At 37.5% G+C, this 19,063-nt stretch overlaps 1 protein-coding gene and 2 pseudogenes across 5 annotated transcripts in view; 2 read left to right on the top strand and 1 right to left on the bottom strand.

Annotated features, from left to right (window-relative positions):
- ABCB7 (ATP binding cassette subfamily B member 7) overlaps positions 1-7,720 on the top strand; it is a 149,322-nt gene extending 141,602 nt beyond the window's left edge. For all 3 annotated transcript variants that reach the window (XM_080794831.1, XM_080794833.1, XM_080794832.1), the window contains one exon: positions 7,359-7,720. In XM_080794831.1, coding sequence (XP_080650957.1) covers positions 7,359-7,574 — 216 coding nt within the window. In that variant the 3' untranslated portion in view covers positions 7,575-7,720. The remainder of the gene's footprint in view (positions 1-7,358) is intronic.
- LOC308336927 (actin-related protein 2/3 complex subunit 3-like) lies at positions 4,079-6,033 on the top strand (annotated as a pseudogene). The gene is made up of 2 exons: positions 4,079-4,284; positions 4,488-6,033. The product of its transcript is annotated as an actin-related protein 2/3 complex subunit 3-like (transcript).
- Positions 7,721-13,707: 5,987 nt separating the features above from the next.
- On the bottom strand, positions 13,708-14,938 carry LOC308337389 (large ribosomal subunit protein uL3-like; annotated as a pseudogene). The gene has a single exon. The product of its transcript is annotated as a large ribosomal subunit protein uL3-like (transcript).
- Positions 14,939-19,063: the final 4,125 nt, after the last annotated feature.

The raw sequence follows: 19,063 nt of genomic DNA, 5'->3' as shown, positions 1-19,063 counted from the left end.
TCTCCCTCTCTGATTTGCCCCAATTCACTTTTCCTTTCCTTTACCTAATGTCCTCCCCATGTTATTCCTTATGTTCCACAAGTAAGTGAAACCATATCTCTTCTCTTAAATCCATCTAATCTGGTATATCATTCAAAGCCATTGTTTTCTTACTGATTTTCTGTTTAAATGATCTGTCACTTGATATAAGCATGCCCTACTGTTTTTCGTATTACTATCAATGAGTTCTTTTATGTTTTTTTATTAATTTTTTTATTTATTTGAATTCTCCCAAGGTGGGGGAGATCTTCTTAACTGGGTAGACCCCCTTATTATATAATGCCCTTCTCCACCTTTTCTTACAGTCTTTGTTTCAATGTCTAGTTTGTCTGTTGTAAGTATTGCTACTCTGGCTTTTTTCGATGTCCATTTGCATGGTAAATATTTCTCCATCCCCTCACTTTGAATCTGCAGGTTTCTTTAGGTCTAAAATGAGTCTCTTGTAGGCAGTATATAGGTGGGTCTTGTTTTGTCTTGTTTTTTTTTTTAATCCCATCTGACACCATACATCTTTTGATTGGAGCATTTAGCCCATTTACATTCAGAGTAATTATTGTTAGATATGAATTTAGTACCATTTTATTACTTGTTTTGTCATTGTTCCTGACAGTTTTCTGTGTTACTTTCAAGTCTTTGTCAGTTTTGGTCTTTCTTTCCCACTCAAAGAGTCCCCTTTAATATTTCTTGCAGGGCTGGTTTAGTGGTCACGAAGTCCTTTACTGTCTGTTTGGGAAACTCTCTCTTTCTATTTTGAATGACAGCCTTGCTGGATAGAGTATTCTTACCTGCATATTTTTCCTGTTTGGCACATTGAATATATCATGCCTCTCTCTTCCAGCCCGCTAAGATTTTATGGACAGGTCTGCTGCTAATATAGTTTGTCTTCCCCCTTAAGTTATGTATTCCTTTTGTCTTGCTATTTTTAGGATTTTTTCTGTGTCTCTGTTTTATTTTGTTTTGTAACTTTAACTACAGTATGTTCTGATGTTGGCCTGCTTTTTTGTTGATTTTGATGGGAGTTCTCTGTGCCTCCTGGACTTGGAAGTCTGTTTCTTTCCCCAGATTAGGTAATTTTTCAGCTCTGATTTCCTCGAATTAACCTTCTCTCCCCTTTTTCCTCTTCTCCTGGGACTCCTGTGATACAAGTGTAATTACATTTCGTGGAGTCACTGAGTTCTTTTACGTCTCCTCGCGAGGTCCTAGATTTTCCCCCCGTTTATCAGCTTCCTTATTTTCTGTAATTGTATCTTCTATATCACTTATTCATTCCTTTTATTCTTCCATGTAGTCATTGCATCCAGTCAGTTTTGAATCTGTTACTGCATTTTTCATTTTGTCATGATTGTTTTTAAGCTCTCGTATCTCTGTGGTATGGGTCTCCCTGGTGTCTTCTATGCTTTTCTCAGGCCCAGCTAATATCCTTAATGACTGTTGCTTTAATTTCTCAGTTAGGCCTGTTATTTATATGTATTTTGTTTAGATGCCTGGCCATGACCTTGTTCTTTCTTTTGTGATGAATTCCTGTCTTGGCATTTTGTCTAGGTATCTGTTTTCTTCTCTGTGTTAGGAAAGCCTGTTGTGGTGTTTCCTGCTCTTGAGATGTAATGGTTTTATGAAGAAGAGGTCATATAATGACCAGGGCCTGTCACTTCAGGAAGCATCTCTGATGTCTGCTGTGTACACTCTGCTGCTGTGTTATGGCTGCTGTACCCCTCAGATCAGTACTCTGTAGAGTTTCTCCTTGCCTGCAGTGAGTAGTATCTGGACCTTGGCCAGAGTGTGGCAAGTTTAACTAGTCATCCTCTTGTCTGCTTGTTTAAAAAGACCTGGTGCCATTTCCACTAGAGCTGAAGCTTTGCAGAAGTCTGTGGTCAGTAGACATGATGCCTGTGGGGGTTTGTGCTGGTCTTCTGGGGGAGGAGCCTGCTGTACTGGTTCTCAGGCACACTTGCCTGAGACAAGCAATACCAGTAGAGTGCAGAGGAGCAGGGTTGATGTAAGCAATTAAGCAGCCTGTGTTGGCACTCTTCTATTTACTGAAGTTTATGCTGAAGGCCAGTGGAGGGAAGTGACACCAACCAGTTCCTTGAGAGGAACTTGAGAGGGGAGTTCATACTCACTTAATGTCAGGGAAGCACTCCCAGAGGAGCAAATAAACTCCCTTCATGCACCCTAAGTGATTTTTAGATCATTGTTTTCTCACTGTCTGTGTCTGAGTTGCTTGCCTTCCTGTTGCAGAACAGTGTGAACTTTAGGCTCTTCCCCAGTCAGGCTGGCTGAGTTTTAAAATTCTAATCTTTAGAGAACTGGTGTGCTGGGGACCTGTTCTGGTCTGAGGGTGGTGCAGGTTTGACCCAGAAGATCAATCTCACCAGAGCCCAGGAGTGTGCAGTTTGGAGCAGAGCTCACTAAGCGGCCAGTGTCTGATTTTGCTGTCCTCACCAGGTGTCTCTGTACCTATTCTTGGGGTTGGGGGACAGAAATGCTGCCCACTGACTCCTTTGTCCCCAGAGAGGCAATGACATCTCTCTCAAAACCACTCCAGGAAAGGGGATCCATCTCTCCCAGTGAATGTCAGGAAATCCTCAGATCATGCCATCTGACCTTGGTTTACCTTCCTGCCTTCTTTAGGAGAACTGCAGCACCCTCAGGATTCTCTGTCAGCTGTGCCAGGAAAAAACCCATGGAAATCATCCCCTTGTTTTCTCAGTTAATGAGTTTGGGAAGTATTTTCATTGTGTGATCCCCTCTGCATTCCTTTCTCTCTCACCTCCCTCTGCAACCTGGGCTCCTTCCTCTCTGCAGCACCAATTATCTATTTCTCTCCCAAACCAGGTCTCTGCATCTCCTATTTTCCACAGTGTAGCCTCTTCTCCCTCTAATTGTGCGGTTTGTTCTGTCAGTCCTCAGATCAATTTCTTGGCTATTCAGAATGAGTTGATATTTATCCAGCTGTGTTTGAGGGATGTAGCAAGCCTGCGGTCTCCTACTCTACCATCTTAGCTCCTTTTTTTTGTATTATTTTTACTTTTGAACCACGGTAATGTTTTTATATATTTAAATTTTTGAACATCAGCAAGGACAGAGAAAAGCAAAAAGTGATTACAAATAGAAGTGGAACTAACTGTATAACAAATTGATAACATACATGCAAAAGAAAAACAATCCAAGTGACTACTGAACACATTACTCTGATTATTTACCCTTAGTGGAATATAAGGTCAAAAGTAAATAAAAATTTGAAACTAATTTTGTTATAATTAGTAGTATGGAGGGAGCCTATTCAAAATTCTTTTTTGTATATTTTAAGAGTGTGCATATGAGTAAATATATTAATGTTGTTGTAAAACAGTAATCTTACTTGGGAGAAGAAAGATAAAAATGGAATGTGGGAAGAAGAGGGGCAGCCTTGTGATGTTATATTGGAACAGAATTATCAGAAGATGATAAAGAAGTTCCTAACTTTTCACTGAAAAGACCTAGAAGCAGTGAAATCCCAGTGGTAATAAGTATAACTAGCACATAGATCTTGAGCACTAAATACTGTTCCTCACTAAAAGGTACCAAAATTCTTTGAATAAATGACTGATTCAATATCAGGAGTGAGAAAACTAATGAATACCTATCACAAAGACACAAAAACCATTTTGTGTGGGCTCCCACTGGCCCAATGTGGGATAATTCAAACATCGAAAAAAAATGTTACTTAGGAATTACAGCATGTTCAGTAAAAAACTAACCTACAATTTCACAACAATACAGAAGTATGGGGAAAGGTCTTCTTTAAGAAGCATGCCAACTATCACTTGTAGAAGGAATGATAAATTTAGAAAATCATATTTTACAGCTACCATTGTAATAATGACTACAGCTAAGCATCATCATTGATTGCTAAAACCCTATGGTGAAAAAAAATATTGGGGAATGGATTATTTATACAGTTTGAAAATGTAACCCATAGATTAATTTCAAAGAGAAAAAGTACCTTTAAAATAGAGAAATTTCTCCTCGTCTTGCTTGAAACCGGGGTGCCACCAAGATGCTGGCTTACCACTCATCTCTCATGGATCCGGACACCAAACTCATTGGAAACATGGCACTGTTGCCTATCAGAAGTCAGTTCAAAGGACCTGCCTCTAGAGAGACAAAAGATACAGATATTGTGGGTGAAACCATCTTTTACTTCAAGGCCAATGTCTTCTTCAAAAACTATGAGATTAAGAATGAAGCTGATGGGGCGCCTGGGTGGCTCAGTGGGTTAAAGCCTCTGCCTTTGGCTCGGGTCATGATCTCAGGGTCCTGGGATCGAGCCCCACATCGGGCTCTCTGCTCAGCAGGGAGCGTGCTTCCTCCTCTCTCTCTCTCTGCCTGCCTCTCTGCCTACTTGTGATCTCTGTCTGTCAAATAAATTAAAAAATCTAAAAAATAAAGTTTAAAAAAAAAAAAAGAATGAAGCTGATTCTTCATTCTGAGTGTCTAAAGAAACTCCAAAACTGCAGTTCCAAAAGCCAAGGTGAAAAAGAAATGTATACGCTGGGAATCACTAATTTTCCCATTCCTGGAGAGCCTGGTTTTCCACGGTTTGTTTTATTTATTTATGTATTTTATTTATTTATTTCCATGCGATTTATGCCAAACCGGCAAACAAACAGGAAGATGAGATGATGAGGGCCTACTTACAGCAGTTGAGACAAGAGACTGGACTGAGACTTTGTGAGAAAGTTTTTGACCTTCAGAATGATAAACCTAGCAAGTGGTGGACTTGCTTTGTGAAGAAGCGACAGTTCATGAACAAGAGTATTTCAGGACCTGGACAGTGGAAAGAGCCTGGGCAGACATTTTCCACAGCCATGAGCAGCATTTTACAGCAAGATGTACACAGTTATTTGCCTTTATTTGATAAGGTTTTATACAGAAGAGAGAAGAGAGCAAAGTGAAGAGAAGTGTCTTCACTCGAAGAGCTCTTTATCAAGAATTTGGTTGGTGGAGGGAAGAATGGGTTGTTGAAGGGTGATTGGAACTTTCTGTAGTATTAAGCTGGTGCTTAATAAAAATTAAATAAGGATAAAAAAAATAGAGAAATCTGGTACACTCCCTTAACCAAAGGATCAAACTTAATATTATTAATTGTGGAGTAAATTGAGATTGTGTACTTCCTGAACTGATGGAGGGGGGCACATCATCACCTGTATTGTATTTCTACCAAAAATGTTTAGCCTGGATCTAATAATCAGGAGCACTAAACAAAAACAACTTAAATGGCATTCTTTAAAAAACACACCTGGGCATTTTAGAAATGTCAGTGTCATACACACCCCACAGACTCGAAAACTTATAAATTCCATGTATTGATCCTAATTGGATTCTGGGTGGAAAAATATATATATAAAGGATATATTATTGGGACAGCAGGTGAAATTTGACTATGGACTATATGTTAGATAAATTTCTATAAATATTTGTATTCTATTCTATAAATATTTGTATTCTAGTCAATACGAAAATATTCTTGTTTTTAGGAGATACATGCTAATGAAATATTTAGGAGTGAAATGTAATGATGTTTGTAACTCATTCTCAAATGAATTAGCAAAAAACAGTGTAAATTTAGATGATGAAGTGAGAAAAAGCAAATGTGGCAGTTGCTAACCTGGGAGAAGCATGAGTTTCCATATTGAAAGGGCCTACCAAGTACCCAGAACAATGAATGGAAAAGAAAACACCCACACACACCAGAACACATATCATAAAATTTTAGAGTTGAGGATAAATAAAACAACCTTAAAAGTTGTGAGAGGATTGTCTCAAAGGGGTGATAGTCATGGGGGATTGAACTAATAGATCTCCTAATACAATTGATTATGAGAAAAATAGTATTTAGACAGTCTTTATAATTCTGGAAGAAAGTTTAGAGAGAATTACCGATAGTGACATAGAAAACTAAGAAAACAAAAAAAAAAGTGTGGCAGTTACTAAGTCCAGGAAGAACAAAAATTTTACAAGAAAAAATATATAAAATTCTAGTATCTACTTGACTCAGCAGGTAATGCTTTACATGGTCATAATAAGGTAAACACTGAATATTAACTTAAACAACCCTTGTGCTATAACCAATGTTATTAGAAGAGTGTAAAAATGAAGCAGTGGTAATGTGGGGGTAGTATAGGAGTGCTGAATTTCATAATACATGTATATATTCATATATGTATTTGTAAATACCAGAAGAAATAGCTATGAATTTGTGGATAGGAAGGAGATAGGTATGAAGGAGGAGACAAAAGACCTTTTTGTTATAAGCTTTTAATCTTATTTTTTAAGATATATACATTTGTGTTTTAATATAAATAAAAGTAACTTAAAATATATTTTATACATTTTTACTATAGGATAATTATTTGTGATTTATTTCATTGGTGTTTCCACAAAAATAATTTTGTTTTTTCTAGAAACTTTTGATGAAGTTTTCACTGAGGATTTTGTTTTTGACAATGGTAAATAGAAAAATACAAACCATGTAATCCAAGGGGAGTTTTGTGCCAATGAAGTGATCCACACATACCTAGGTTGAGAACTGTGTTCTTCACAATCCAGAGGAATTTAAATAGCTGAGCAAAATAGTTCTTTTTTAAACTGCCTAGCTAGCAATGAAAGAGGAGTCTTAAATTAACCACTCAGATGTGGAACAAATTTTAGTTGTTTTGCTTAAGGGTATATTTGTAAAGGTCCTATAACTGGGAGTACCAGTAAAAGTGACAAAACTCCTTTTGTCTCCCACCATGTTTAACAGTAGCTATCAGAGGCAAATTAATTGTAGATACAAGTTTGGAATCTATACCAAATCTGTAATGTTAAGTTTAATATCCGTTGTTAACAAAAATAGCTACTGGAAGAAGTAAGCTTTTCATGGAGAAATCTTTTAAAGTATACATAAGGATTTCAGGGTATTTAATCCCTGTTACAAATCACAGTGCTTTTGATTAAATATTTACCAATTACAATCACCCTTAAAATTTTTCACCTTCCTTTCCTGCCCTTCAAAATTAAAAATAAAACATTAAAATTTCATTTCTTTTAAATGAAATGGTTTACATTATATGGGATTTCATAGCTTTTTGTTTGTTCACTACACTAATACCTTAATAGTGAAGAAAGCATCCCTACCTCAATTTTTCCTACTTGTGCTATGGATAAAGAATTGAGAGAGGTATTTTAATGAATGGAAATCCTTCAAAATCCTTAGTTAGAAATTATTATGTATTTTCAGTTATTATGCTAGTTATATGACCTTTTTCTATGTTTCTCTTGCTTTTGCTTTTTAGGGTAAGATAGCTGAACGTGGTACCCACCATGGTTTGCTTGCAAACCCTGGCAGTATCTATTCAGAAATGTGGCATACACAAAGTAGCCGTGTGCAGAACCATAATAACCCCACATGGGATGCAAAGAAAGAAAATATGTCCAAAGAGGAGGAAAGGAAGAAACTACAAGAAGAAATTGTCAACAGTGTGAAAGGCTGTGGAAACTGTTCCTGCTAAGTTGCACAAGACACTTTTTTTTTGACACATTTGCACTGAAGCAGAATTGTTTTATTAAAAAAAATCATACATTCCCATTTTCTATAATCCTTTTTTTAGATAAGATTTGTTTGAAAAGAAATTTGAGTTTTACATCTTTCACAATATTTAATGTGACATCTGCATTTAGCCCCAAATTACCTTCTTGTTACTGCCTTAGTTATGCATAAAGCATGTTTTTTTTACTATTTCACTTTGCCCCATTTCCATTTTGGGGGGCCTGATAGCCATTTGATATCCATAATCAGATGAATTACATTGGATTCCAAATTTTAATAGTTTTTTAAGTCTCCTTTATGCTTACAGTTTAGATGAAAAGTATCCATTTCTTTTTTTTTTTCTTTTTAAAAGAGGACAGTGTAGGTTCATTGTTTCTCCTCCTCCCTCCCCGCTGACATACTTCAAAGATAGATACCTACACCTTCATTTTTTAAAGTCTGCCACTGTATAGTTTTTGGAGGAAAAACCTTAATTCTCATGTATGTATGTAGAATGTTCTTCATCATTAACCAGCATCTCTAGTGGTGGGAATTTTATTTTTTCATCAAAATGAGTTACTGCTCTTGTTTGGGACCAAAATTTATGCCTTTCTCTTTAACACTTAAAACCCTGATGTAATTTGACAGTTGTCATACTGGGAATGATCTAAAAAGCTTAGGAAGTTAATTGCCCTTCTATTTCCATCTTAACTGTAGTGCTTTTGCTGTCTGAAGCTATATAAAGAAAAAACTAAATGGAATGTATGCATACACAGATATGTGTGTGCACATGCTCACAATTGTATATAAAGCAGCAACCACTCAAAGATTATTAATGACCTTGAGGTAAATAGGAGAAAGTTATGTATATGTACTCTAGATGATTGGGACTTTAATCAGTGACACGTCAGAATTTATTACAAGATCTTCCCTTCCTTCTTCAGTAATTTAATGAGTTCCTTTAAATGTGACTTAACAAGGAAGAGCCCAAACAAAATGATCAAGTTTTACCTGTTAATAAAATGTTGCTTTATGTTCACTTAGAAGCTCCTCTCTTTTCCAATTTAAATAGCTTCTTTTCTTTTTGAAAAAGCTATTTTCTTTTCATATGATTAGAGGTGGTCTCAAGACCATTGGATCATGTGGTCATTAGCCAGTATTTTCAGCTAATAAAAACTTGAATAACCTAAAAAAAGTTATTGTTAGGGCCATTAAGTAAGTCTTAAATATTTTCTCTTCATCATATTAAGATAATTCCATTCAGTGAAATAATAAACAAAAGGAAAGCTTCCTAGGATGACTCACTCAGAAGAAAACGTCAAGAAAAGTGGCATTTATTATAACAATAATTTTACATTACAATATTACATATTCATATAAAGGTGTATAAAGTATAAATTTTTAAAATCAATGTTGAAACATAATTTTTTAATGGATTGGGATGAATAAGCTACAGTTTTAGAATATGGGCTCTGAAAATGGAGCAAGATGATGGGGTTTTATTTCTTATATCCCTGTATTTTAAAAATTGCATATTTCCTTCCTAAAGGAAATCCCAGTTTACAAAAATTGAAACGAGTAATTTGGGATCAGAAAAACTGATGCCTTCCTTAGGGTTTTTAACATAGAAATATCTTGGTGAATGGATAGGTTCATTTGGAAGTTTTTTTCAGCAGTTCAAATGTGAGGGTTAACTATGAGAATCAAAAAGAGGCCTAGGCATGTGGACAAACTCAAAGTATGCATTTACTTTAACTCTACAGGGATGTGCACCTTTTATATACCTTATGATAAGTATTTTGCCTTTTCCCTTAGATGTTGACGAAGATCAGTTTGTACAAATGGTTAGTATAAAAATAAGTTTTAAGGGGCACCTCCATGGCTCAGTCTGTTAACCTTTCAACTCTCGCTTTCAGGTCATGATCTCAGGGTCATGGGATCAAGCCCTGCATTGGGCACTGAGTTGGGCATTGAACCCGCTTAAGATTCTCTCTCTCCCTCCGTGCCCCCCACATAGATAGATAGATAGATAGATAGATAATTTTGCTTTAAGGTTAAGGTACTTAAAGATTATATGAATTTTTGCTTCTGGGTCACTTTGCCATGTTGTCATCTTGCTGTCATCCTTCCTAATTGCTGGATGTATCAGTGAGTAGCAACTTTTGCCAGTGTATATTTATAAATCATATATACCTTCTACCTTTATCATAGGATGTTCTGTTGTAGATTAATAATTGAAAGCTTTTAAATATATTTGCATTGGCAGCTTTCTTAAATTATAAAAAGTCCCCTTTCCCCCTGCTTTGAGTATATAGATTTTGAATGTAAACTATATAGTAAAGGACATATTAAATCAAATACGCTGGTTAAAACTATTTAGTTAAGACAAAAACAACTCAGCAAGGGAGTTTCTTTATTAGTTTTATTATTATAGCAATTTGTATGGATAATCATTACTAAATAAACAATATATCTTTGTGACTAGAAATGGGTGGCCCATTGAAGCAACTTTTTTCTGCAATGCATAGGGAGAACTGATATTTTGTCATTCACACACTCAGAGTAAGTATGAATAATTAATAGACACCCTGGGGTATGGCCTTAGAGCCTTATGCAGAAGGTGAAAACTTGGAATTGTCACAGAGAGAAAATTATTTGCAGATTTCATAATATAGGTAAAATGGTAGTAAATTATAGTGCTTTCACTTAGCATTAAGCTGTTATATTTTTGATGACCAGTCAGTGAAAGGCAACTTTCCGTTGCCCCAAGTTTTTCAGTTCTAATGGTTAGGAAGGAAACCTTTGGGGTGAGAAATTTTTTTACTGCAAAGCATGCAAAACTAGTATTTTGATTAAGTAGAATTAGAATTAATTGTTGTAATTAAAAACAAGTTGGAACAGTTTTGGCTTAAAAAGGCAGTGCTACAGAACATTTTTCACTGATTACCTTCTATTCCCATTTCTACTTTATAAAAGCATAGGGTATTTAGAGTTGCAATATAGAGGCCTTTAATGTAATTTCCTCATTCAGAAACCAAATTTCAGGAGAAATCACTGGTTTTGCGAGAGACCAAGTTGGAATGAAAACCCTGGCTCTTGACACCTACTCCATTTCTCTTTTTGCTGGACATTTCCACTCAGAAGCTAAGTTTAAAAATATATTGAAGGCTGAGATTTCCAGAATGTTGAAGTGAGCAGCTCAGTAGACCTTCTCTGCAGCAAAACAACTTAACTGTTTGAAATTATTTTTTAAAAACAATAATTTAAAAATCTCTAGAAATTGTACAAAGGGCATATATCAATTGGAAAAACATTGATTCAAGAAAACCTATTAAATATCAGTAAGAATAGCAAGAGTCTGGCATTTAAAGAATTACCTGCATAACCTCTACCATACCAGGTCTGTGTTACAGAAGCTTGACCCTGGGTATTTTATTTAGGCAGGTGTGGTGAAGATGTTGTGAGGAGGTAGGGCTCCTCCCCCCAGCTCCCACTCCAGGGCTGTGATTTCACCCTGGGGTAGCTGCCTGCATTTTTTACCCCCCAACTCTGTGTTGAAGAAATTTATTCCTCACAGGCACAGCCAAGAGGACTGACGATACCTTCACCACCCAGGCTCCATTCTTTGAGTGGAAGCAAACTATTCTGTGTGCAGGGTGAGAATACTCAAAGTTTGGATGTTTCACTCAAGGAGAGGATAACTGAGAATACCAGGGATTGACACCATGGCCCAGTGTACACTTAGGGAGTGGTGTTTTCACTCTTCGCCCCTTGCCCCCACACCCCCAGCTTCAGTGCAGTGGGGCACAGGTCCTTTCTTAGTGCGAAGGTATATAAGGAGAACAAAGAATTCCACCTCTCTGCCTGGGGGACTGACTTCATTTGAAACAGCATGGAGAACTCTGTCCCTAAGGACACTGTCAAAAAAATGGAGATCTTGGTGGAGAGCAATTAGGAGGAGCTGGTGCAAGCAAAGCAGCAGAGCAGCCAGAATTTTAGTAAAGAGAAATCAAGAGGGAACCAGAAAGAGCCCTCCTGGGAGCAAAGTCAACTCGGGATTGAAGAGACTGTGCATGTGCTAGGCTGCACCTACTCAGGACAATTAGAGCAGAACATGGGACAGACTTAAAAGCATTTCCCAGTATATGTAGACCCATCAACACAGAGCAAACACTTCACTGGCAAAAGGAACTTGACCAAACACTGAACAATAAATTGTGCTCATCTAGAGGTGACTATTAGGAACACAGGCTTAAAAATAAAATCACACTCCTCCTTGGCAGTCTGGAAGACTGTGTTATATGTCTAAAACTGTGCCCTCCCAGAAAAAAGAGAAGGATCCTCCCAGTTACCAGTCCCTGGCTGAACGTGGGTCAGAAGAAAACTGCCTGACAACAGCCTCCAGATACATTCATATCCAATGGTAAAGGGTAAAAATCTTAGCAATAAGTGCATTATGCCCACCCAGAGATAACCCTTAGGTGGCTAGACTAGAAGATAGAGATAATATCAGGCTGCATACTGCGGGGGAAATAGCCAAGTAAATGCTGATCCCTTATAGGAGGAGGATCATTATCCAGAGTTGCTATAAGATACCGTAATAAAAAGCCTGCTTTATAATAAAAGATTATAAGAAATGCAAAGAAACAGGAACGTGCCGTGCATACACAGGAAAAACAGGCAGTGAATACTGCTTTAAGGGGCCCAGATGGTAGCTATAGCATATAAAGATTTATTAATAAAGAAATAGAAATTACTTTTAAAGAACCAAATGGAAATTCTGGAGTTGAGAAGTACAGTAACTGAAATGAGAAATTTACTAGAGAAACTCAATAGTATATTTAAGCTGGCCAAAGAAAATCCACAAAGTTGAAGATGTATCAGTAGAGATTATTCAATCTGAAGAACAAAGATAAAAATGAAAAATGTCTTCAAGAGAAATGTGGGACACCATTAAAAATTCAACGTATTCAAAATAAGTAGCCAAGGAGAGGAAAGGAGCAGAAAAAATATTCAAAGAGTTGAACGGGAGCATCTAAATTTGACAGAAAATATTACACATCAGAAAAGCTTGACGCCAATTAAGAAAACACAGATGTTCAAAGCTAAAGATAAGGCGAAAATTATAAAAGCTGTAAGAGATAAATGACTCCTCACATACAAGGAAACTCCCATATGATTAATAGGTGAGGTTTCTCATAAAGAGTGGAAGCCAGAAGACAGAGGGATTGCATATTCAAATTGCTGGAATTAAAAATCAAGGGACACCTGGGTGGTTCAGTGGGTTGAGCATCTGCCTTTGGCTCAGTTCATGATCCCAGGGTGTTGGGATCGGGTCCCACAACGGGCTCCCTGCCTGCCACTCTCCCTCGTTGTGCTTGTGCACTCTCTGACAAATAAGTGAAACCTTTAAAAAATATTTAAAAATATGTATCACTCGGGGTGCCTGGGTGACTCAGTGGGTTAAAGCCTCTGCCTTGGGGCACCTGGGTGGCTCAGTGGGTTAAAGCCTCTGCCTTCGGCTCAGGTCATGATCCCAGGATGCTGGGATCGAGCCCCGCATCAGGCTCTCTGCTCGGCAGGGAGCCTGCTTCCCTTCCTCTCTCTCTCTCTCTGCCTGCCTCTCTGCCTACTTGTGATCTCTGTCTGTCAAATGAATAAATAAAATTAAAAAAATAATAATAATAAAGCCTCTGCCTTCGGCTCAGGTCATGATCCCAGGGTCCTGGGATCGAGCCCCGCATCGGGCTCTCTGCTCAGCAGGGAGCCTGCTTCTTCCTCTCTATCTCCCTGCCTCTCTGCCTACTTATGATCTCTGTCTGAAAATAAATAAATAATCTAAAAAAAATAAGTATCACTCAAGAATATTATATCCAAAACTATCACTCAAAACTGAAGGTGAAATAAAGATGTTATCATATAAGTAAAAAGAAAACGCATTGCTAATAAATCTGTATTACAAGAAATACAAAGGAAATTATTCAGGCAAAAAGCAGGTGACACCAGATAGTAATTCAAATCCACACACACACACACCCCAGAGCACCAGTATAGATACATTCGAGTCACTCATGTAGATAATTAGTAAAAGACAGTATAATTGCATGTTTCTTCTTTTAGAAGAATTTGTTTTTCCCCTGGAAGATAATGTTTATTGAAATCCCAGCAGTTGTGCAATCTGCTCCTGACATTAAGCAGCTGCTTCTTCCAGTTTGGTCTTTCATAAGTAGTCCCATGAATGCTTCCTTATCCTCCATAGTCTGGAATCAGCCATGGCCAAACTTGGAGGTGATGTCAATGAACTTAAGGTCAATCTCCAGGGCCTGTCATTTGATCTGCATGAGCAACAACTTGTAGAGAGGAAGCACTTGCTTCTTGGTTCTCATCACATGGCCTTTCTGCATGACAAAGTCATTGGTCACTTCATCATAGTGGACAAAGCCAACGTGGAGGGTTGATGCTCTTGTCAGATCAAAATCAGTGGAAACATTGTTCTTGATAAGTTTGCCATCCTTGATGAGTTAGCCCTGGCCAATCTTGTAGATCTTCTTGTTGATCTCAGTGCAGTGATGGTAGCCTTTCTGCCCAGCCCATTGCATGGAGAAGGCCACTTGGGCAGGATGCTATACCCCAATACAGTCCACTTTGCACAGTCCCTGGTGGGTCTTGCAGGGTAGCTTCTTGGTGTGCCAGTGGCTGGTGACACTAATGACATCTATCATCTCATCCTGCCCAAACACTTGGTTCATAAGAACCTACTGTTCCAGGTTCTCATGGGCCTAGTCCAGCTTCTCACTGTGCATCTAGTCCCCTGGATCTCCATGAGGTGGGCTTTCTTCTGGCATAGTGGAAGGAGGGGCATCTGGGTGTGGGCGATGACACAGATGATTCGTCAGTACTTCTTTATGCTATTGAGGTCCTTCTCTAGCTGCGCTTGCCAATCATCATCCTGCCACTTGCAGTATTTGGTCGAAGGCCTTCTTAGACTGATGCCAGTTCTTATAGAAGTGCCCTTTAACTCATCATGAATGTGCTCAGCAAAGATGGTCTTAAACATACAGAGACCTTGAGTGGTTTCTTCATAGCCCATGATGCCCACAACTACCGTGGATGGTACCTCCACAATGGTCATGTCTTCCACAATTTCCTTCTTTTTCACCATGAATCCTGGCCTGTTGACCCCTCACACAACGTGAGTCATGCCAGCCTTGTAGATGAGGAAAGCTGTGAGGTGAATAGAGTCATCCTTGGAGAAGCACGTCACCTTCCATGGTGCCAGTCACTGTGTTTCTGGGGCAAGAAGCCCAGGGACCCATGCCTAGGAATGGAGAGTTTCCTATGAGACATTCTGCCACTAAATGCTGCCAGTAGAGTAAGAAAATTTTAAAACTTCACTTAAGTTGACTTAGAAAACAACCACATGAAGCAATATGTATTCTTTTGTTGGGAGTGGAAACAGAGATGTCTTGGATTAATGAAAATAATTTTTGGAAATGAAACCAGATGATATCCAGAATCCACAAGAACAAATGAAGAGAGATGAAATTGTATATATGATGATTAATATAACAAATTCTATGAATATACACTTGTCCTTCTCTTAGATATTTTGAAATATGTAAGATCATATAAACAAATAGTTTTAACTATGTATTGTTGAGTTTGATGCTATACACACACACACATAAATGTAACATATATAAATGTAATACATATAACAATAGTACAAAAAGGTGGTATGGAAAGGAGCTATATAGGAGTAAAGGTTATATACTTCTTTGGAACTAATCGGTGGAAACGCAAAGTGAATTCTGAGAAGTTAGGATGTATATTGTAAGACCTAGAACAACCACTAAAAAAGTAACTGTAATAAATATACTTAAAATATTAAAGGGATCAAAACAGTACTCTGGAACATACCCACTTAATACAAGAAGAAGGCAATAAAGTGGGAATAGAAAAAAAGACATGAGGCATATAGAAAAAAATTAAAGTAGAAGATGTAACAATATTAAATATGAATTAAGTCAAAAGGCAGAGATTGTCAGATTGAATTACAAAAATCAAGATCCTCTGCAAAGAGTGATAGTTTGACTTCCTCTTAGCTGATTCAGATGCCTTTTATTTCTTTTTGTTGTCTGTTTGCTGAGGCTAGGACTTCTAGTACAATGTTGAATAGTAGTGTTGATAGTGGACATCCCTGACATGTTCCTCACCTTAGGGGAAAAGATCTCAGTTTTTCCCCATTGAGAATGACATTCGCTGTGGGTTTTTCATTGATGGCTTCGATGACGTTGAGATATATACCTTCTATCCCTACACTTTGACGAGTTTTGATCAAGAAAGGATGCTGTACTTTGTCAAATGCTTTTTCAGCAGCTATTGAGAGTATCATATGGTTCGTCTTCTTTCTTTTATTAATGTATTGTATCACATTGATTGATTTGCAAATGTTGAACCAACCTTGCAGCCCAGGAATAAATCCCGCTTGGTCATGGTGAATAATCCTTTTAATGTACTGTTGGATCATATTGGCTAGTATTTTGGTGAGAATTTTTGCATCTGTGTTCATCAAGTATATTGGTCTGTAATTCTCTTTTTTGGTGGGGCCTTTGGTTATGGGGTCAAGGTAATGTTGGCCTCATAAAACGAGTTTGGAAAGTTTTCCTTCCATTTCTATTTTTTTGAACAGTTTGAGGAGAATAGGTATTAATTCTTTAAATGTTTGGTAGAAATCCCCTGGGAAGATGTCTGGACCTGGGCTGTTGTTTGTTGGGAGATTCTTGATGACTGCTTCAATTTCCTTACTGGTTATGGGTCTGTTCAGGTTTTCTGTTTCTTCCTGGTTCAGTTTTGATAGTTCATAAATCTCTAGGAATTAGGAATGCCTCCATTTCTTCCATATTGTCAAATTTGCTGGCGTATAGTTGCTCATAATATGTTCTTATAATTGTGTGTATTTCTTAGTGTTGGTTCTGATCTCTCCTCTTTCATTCATGATTTTATTAATTTGGGTCCTTTCTCTTTTCTTTTTGATAAGTCTGGCCAGGGGTTTATCAATCTTATTCTTTCAAAGAACCAGATCCTAGTTTCATTGATCTTTTCTACTGTTCTTTTGGTTTCTATTTCATTGATTTTTGCTCTGATGTTTATTATTTCTCCTCTTTCTGGGTTTAGGCTTTCTTTGCTGTTCTTTCTCCAGCTCCTTTAGGTGTAGAGTTAGGTTTTGTACTTGAGACCTTTCTTATTTCTTGAGAAAGGCTTGTATCACTATATACTTTCCTCTCTAGACTGACTGCTGTTTCCCACAGATTTTGAACAATTGTGTTTTCATTTTTATTTGTTTCCATGAATTTTTTCAATTCTTCTTTAATTTCCTTGTTGACCCATTCATTCCTTTGTAGGATGCTCTTTAGCCTCCATGTATTTGAGTTCTTTCCAACTTTCCTCTTGTGATTGAGTTCTAGTTCCAGAGAATTGTGGTCTGAAAATATGCAGGGAATGATTCCAATCTTTTGGTACTGGTTGAGACCTGATGTGTGACCCAGGATGTGATCTATTCTGGAGAATGTTCCATGTGCACTAGAGCAGAATGTGTATTTTGCTGCTTTGGGGTGGAATGTTCTGAAGAGATCTGTAATGTCCATCTGGTCCAGTGTGTCATTTAAGGCCTTTATTTCCTTGTTGATCTTTTGCTTGGATGATCTGTCCATTTCAGTGAGAGGGGTGTTAAAGTCCCCTACTATTATTGTGTTATTGTCAATGTGTTTCCCTGATTTTGTTATTAGTTGGTTTATGTAGTTGGCTGCTCCCATGTTAGGAGCATAGATATTTAAAATTGTTAGATCTTCTTGTTGGACAGACCCTTTGAGTATGATATAGTGTCCTTCCTCATCTCTTATTATAGTTTTGGCTTAAAATTGAATTTATCTGCTATAAGGATTGCCACCTCAGCTTTCTTTTGATGTCCATTAGCATGGTAAATTGTTTTCCACCCCCTCACTTTAAATCTGGAGGTGTCTTTGGGTCTAAAATGAGTTTCTTGTAGACAGCATATTGATGGGCTTTTTTTTTTTATCCATTCTTATACCCTGTGTCTTTTGATTGGGGCATTGAACCCATTTACATTCAGGGTAACTACTGAAAGATATGAATTTAGTGCCATTGTATTGCCTGTAAGGTGACTGTTACTGTATATTGTCTCTGCTCCTTTCTGGTCTACTACATTTAGGCTCTCTCTTTGCTTAGAGGACCCCTTTCAATATTTCCTGTAGGCCTGGTTTGGTCTTTGCAGATTCTTTTAATTTTTGTTTGTCCTGAATGCTTTTTATATCTCCTTCTATGATACTTTATGTGGAAAACCCAAAAGATTCCACTCCAAATCTGCTAGAACTCATACAGGAATCCAGTAAAGTGGCAGGATATAAAACCAATGCACAAAAATCAGTTGCATTTCAATACATCAAGAAAAGACAGAGGAAAGAGAAATTAAGGAGTCAATCCCATTTACAATTGCACCCAAAATCATAAAATACCTAGGAATAAACCTAACCAAAGAGGCAAAGAATCTGTACTCAGAAAACTATAAAGTACTCATGAAGGAAACTGAGGAAGACACAAAGGAATGGAAAAACATTCCATGGTCATGGATTGCAAGAACAAATACTGTGAAAATGTCTATGCTACCTAAAGCAATCTACACATTTAATGTAATTCCTATCCAAATACCATCAATTTTTTTTCAAAGAATTGGAACAAATAATCCTAAAATGTATATGGAACCAGAAAAGACCCCAAATAGCTAGAGGAATGTTGAAAAAGAAAGCCAAAGTTGGTGGCATCACAACTCCAGACTTCCAGCTCTATTACAAAGCTGTAATCATCAAGACTGTAAGGTCCTAGCACAAAAACAGATACATAGATCAGTGGAACACAATAGAGAGCCCAGAAATAGACCCTCAACTCTATGGTCAAATAATGTTCGACAAAGCAGGAAAGACTGTCCAATGGAAAAAAGATAGTCTCCTCCACAAATCGTGGGAAAATTGGACAACCACATGCAGAAGAATGAAACTGGACCACCTCCTTACACCAGGTAAAAATAGACTGAAAATGGATGAAAGATATCAATGTGAGACAGGAATCCATCAAAATTTTTGAGGAGAACACAGGCTGCAACCTCTTCGACCTCAGCCACAGCAACTTTTTCCTAGAAACATCACCAAAGGCAAGGGAAACAAGGGCAAAATGAACTCTTGGGACTTCATCAAATCAAAAGCTTTTTTGCACAGCAAAGGAAACAGTCAACAAAACCAAAAGACAACTGACAGAATGGGAGAAAATATTCGCAAATGACATATCAGGTAAAGGGCTAGTATCCAAAATCTATAAAGAACTTATCCTACTCAACACCCAAAGAACAAATAAGGAGCAGAAGATATGAACAGACATTTCTGCAATGACATCTAAATG

Source organism: Martes martes, assembly GCF_963455335.1.
Source record: "Martes martes genome assembly, chromosome: X".
Lineage (NCBI taxonomy): Eukaryota > Metazoa > Chordata > Mammalia > Carnivora > Mustelidae > Martes > Martes martes.
Note: the sequence above shows the minus strand (reverse complement) of the source record. Positions and strands in the feature narration are given on the sequence as shown.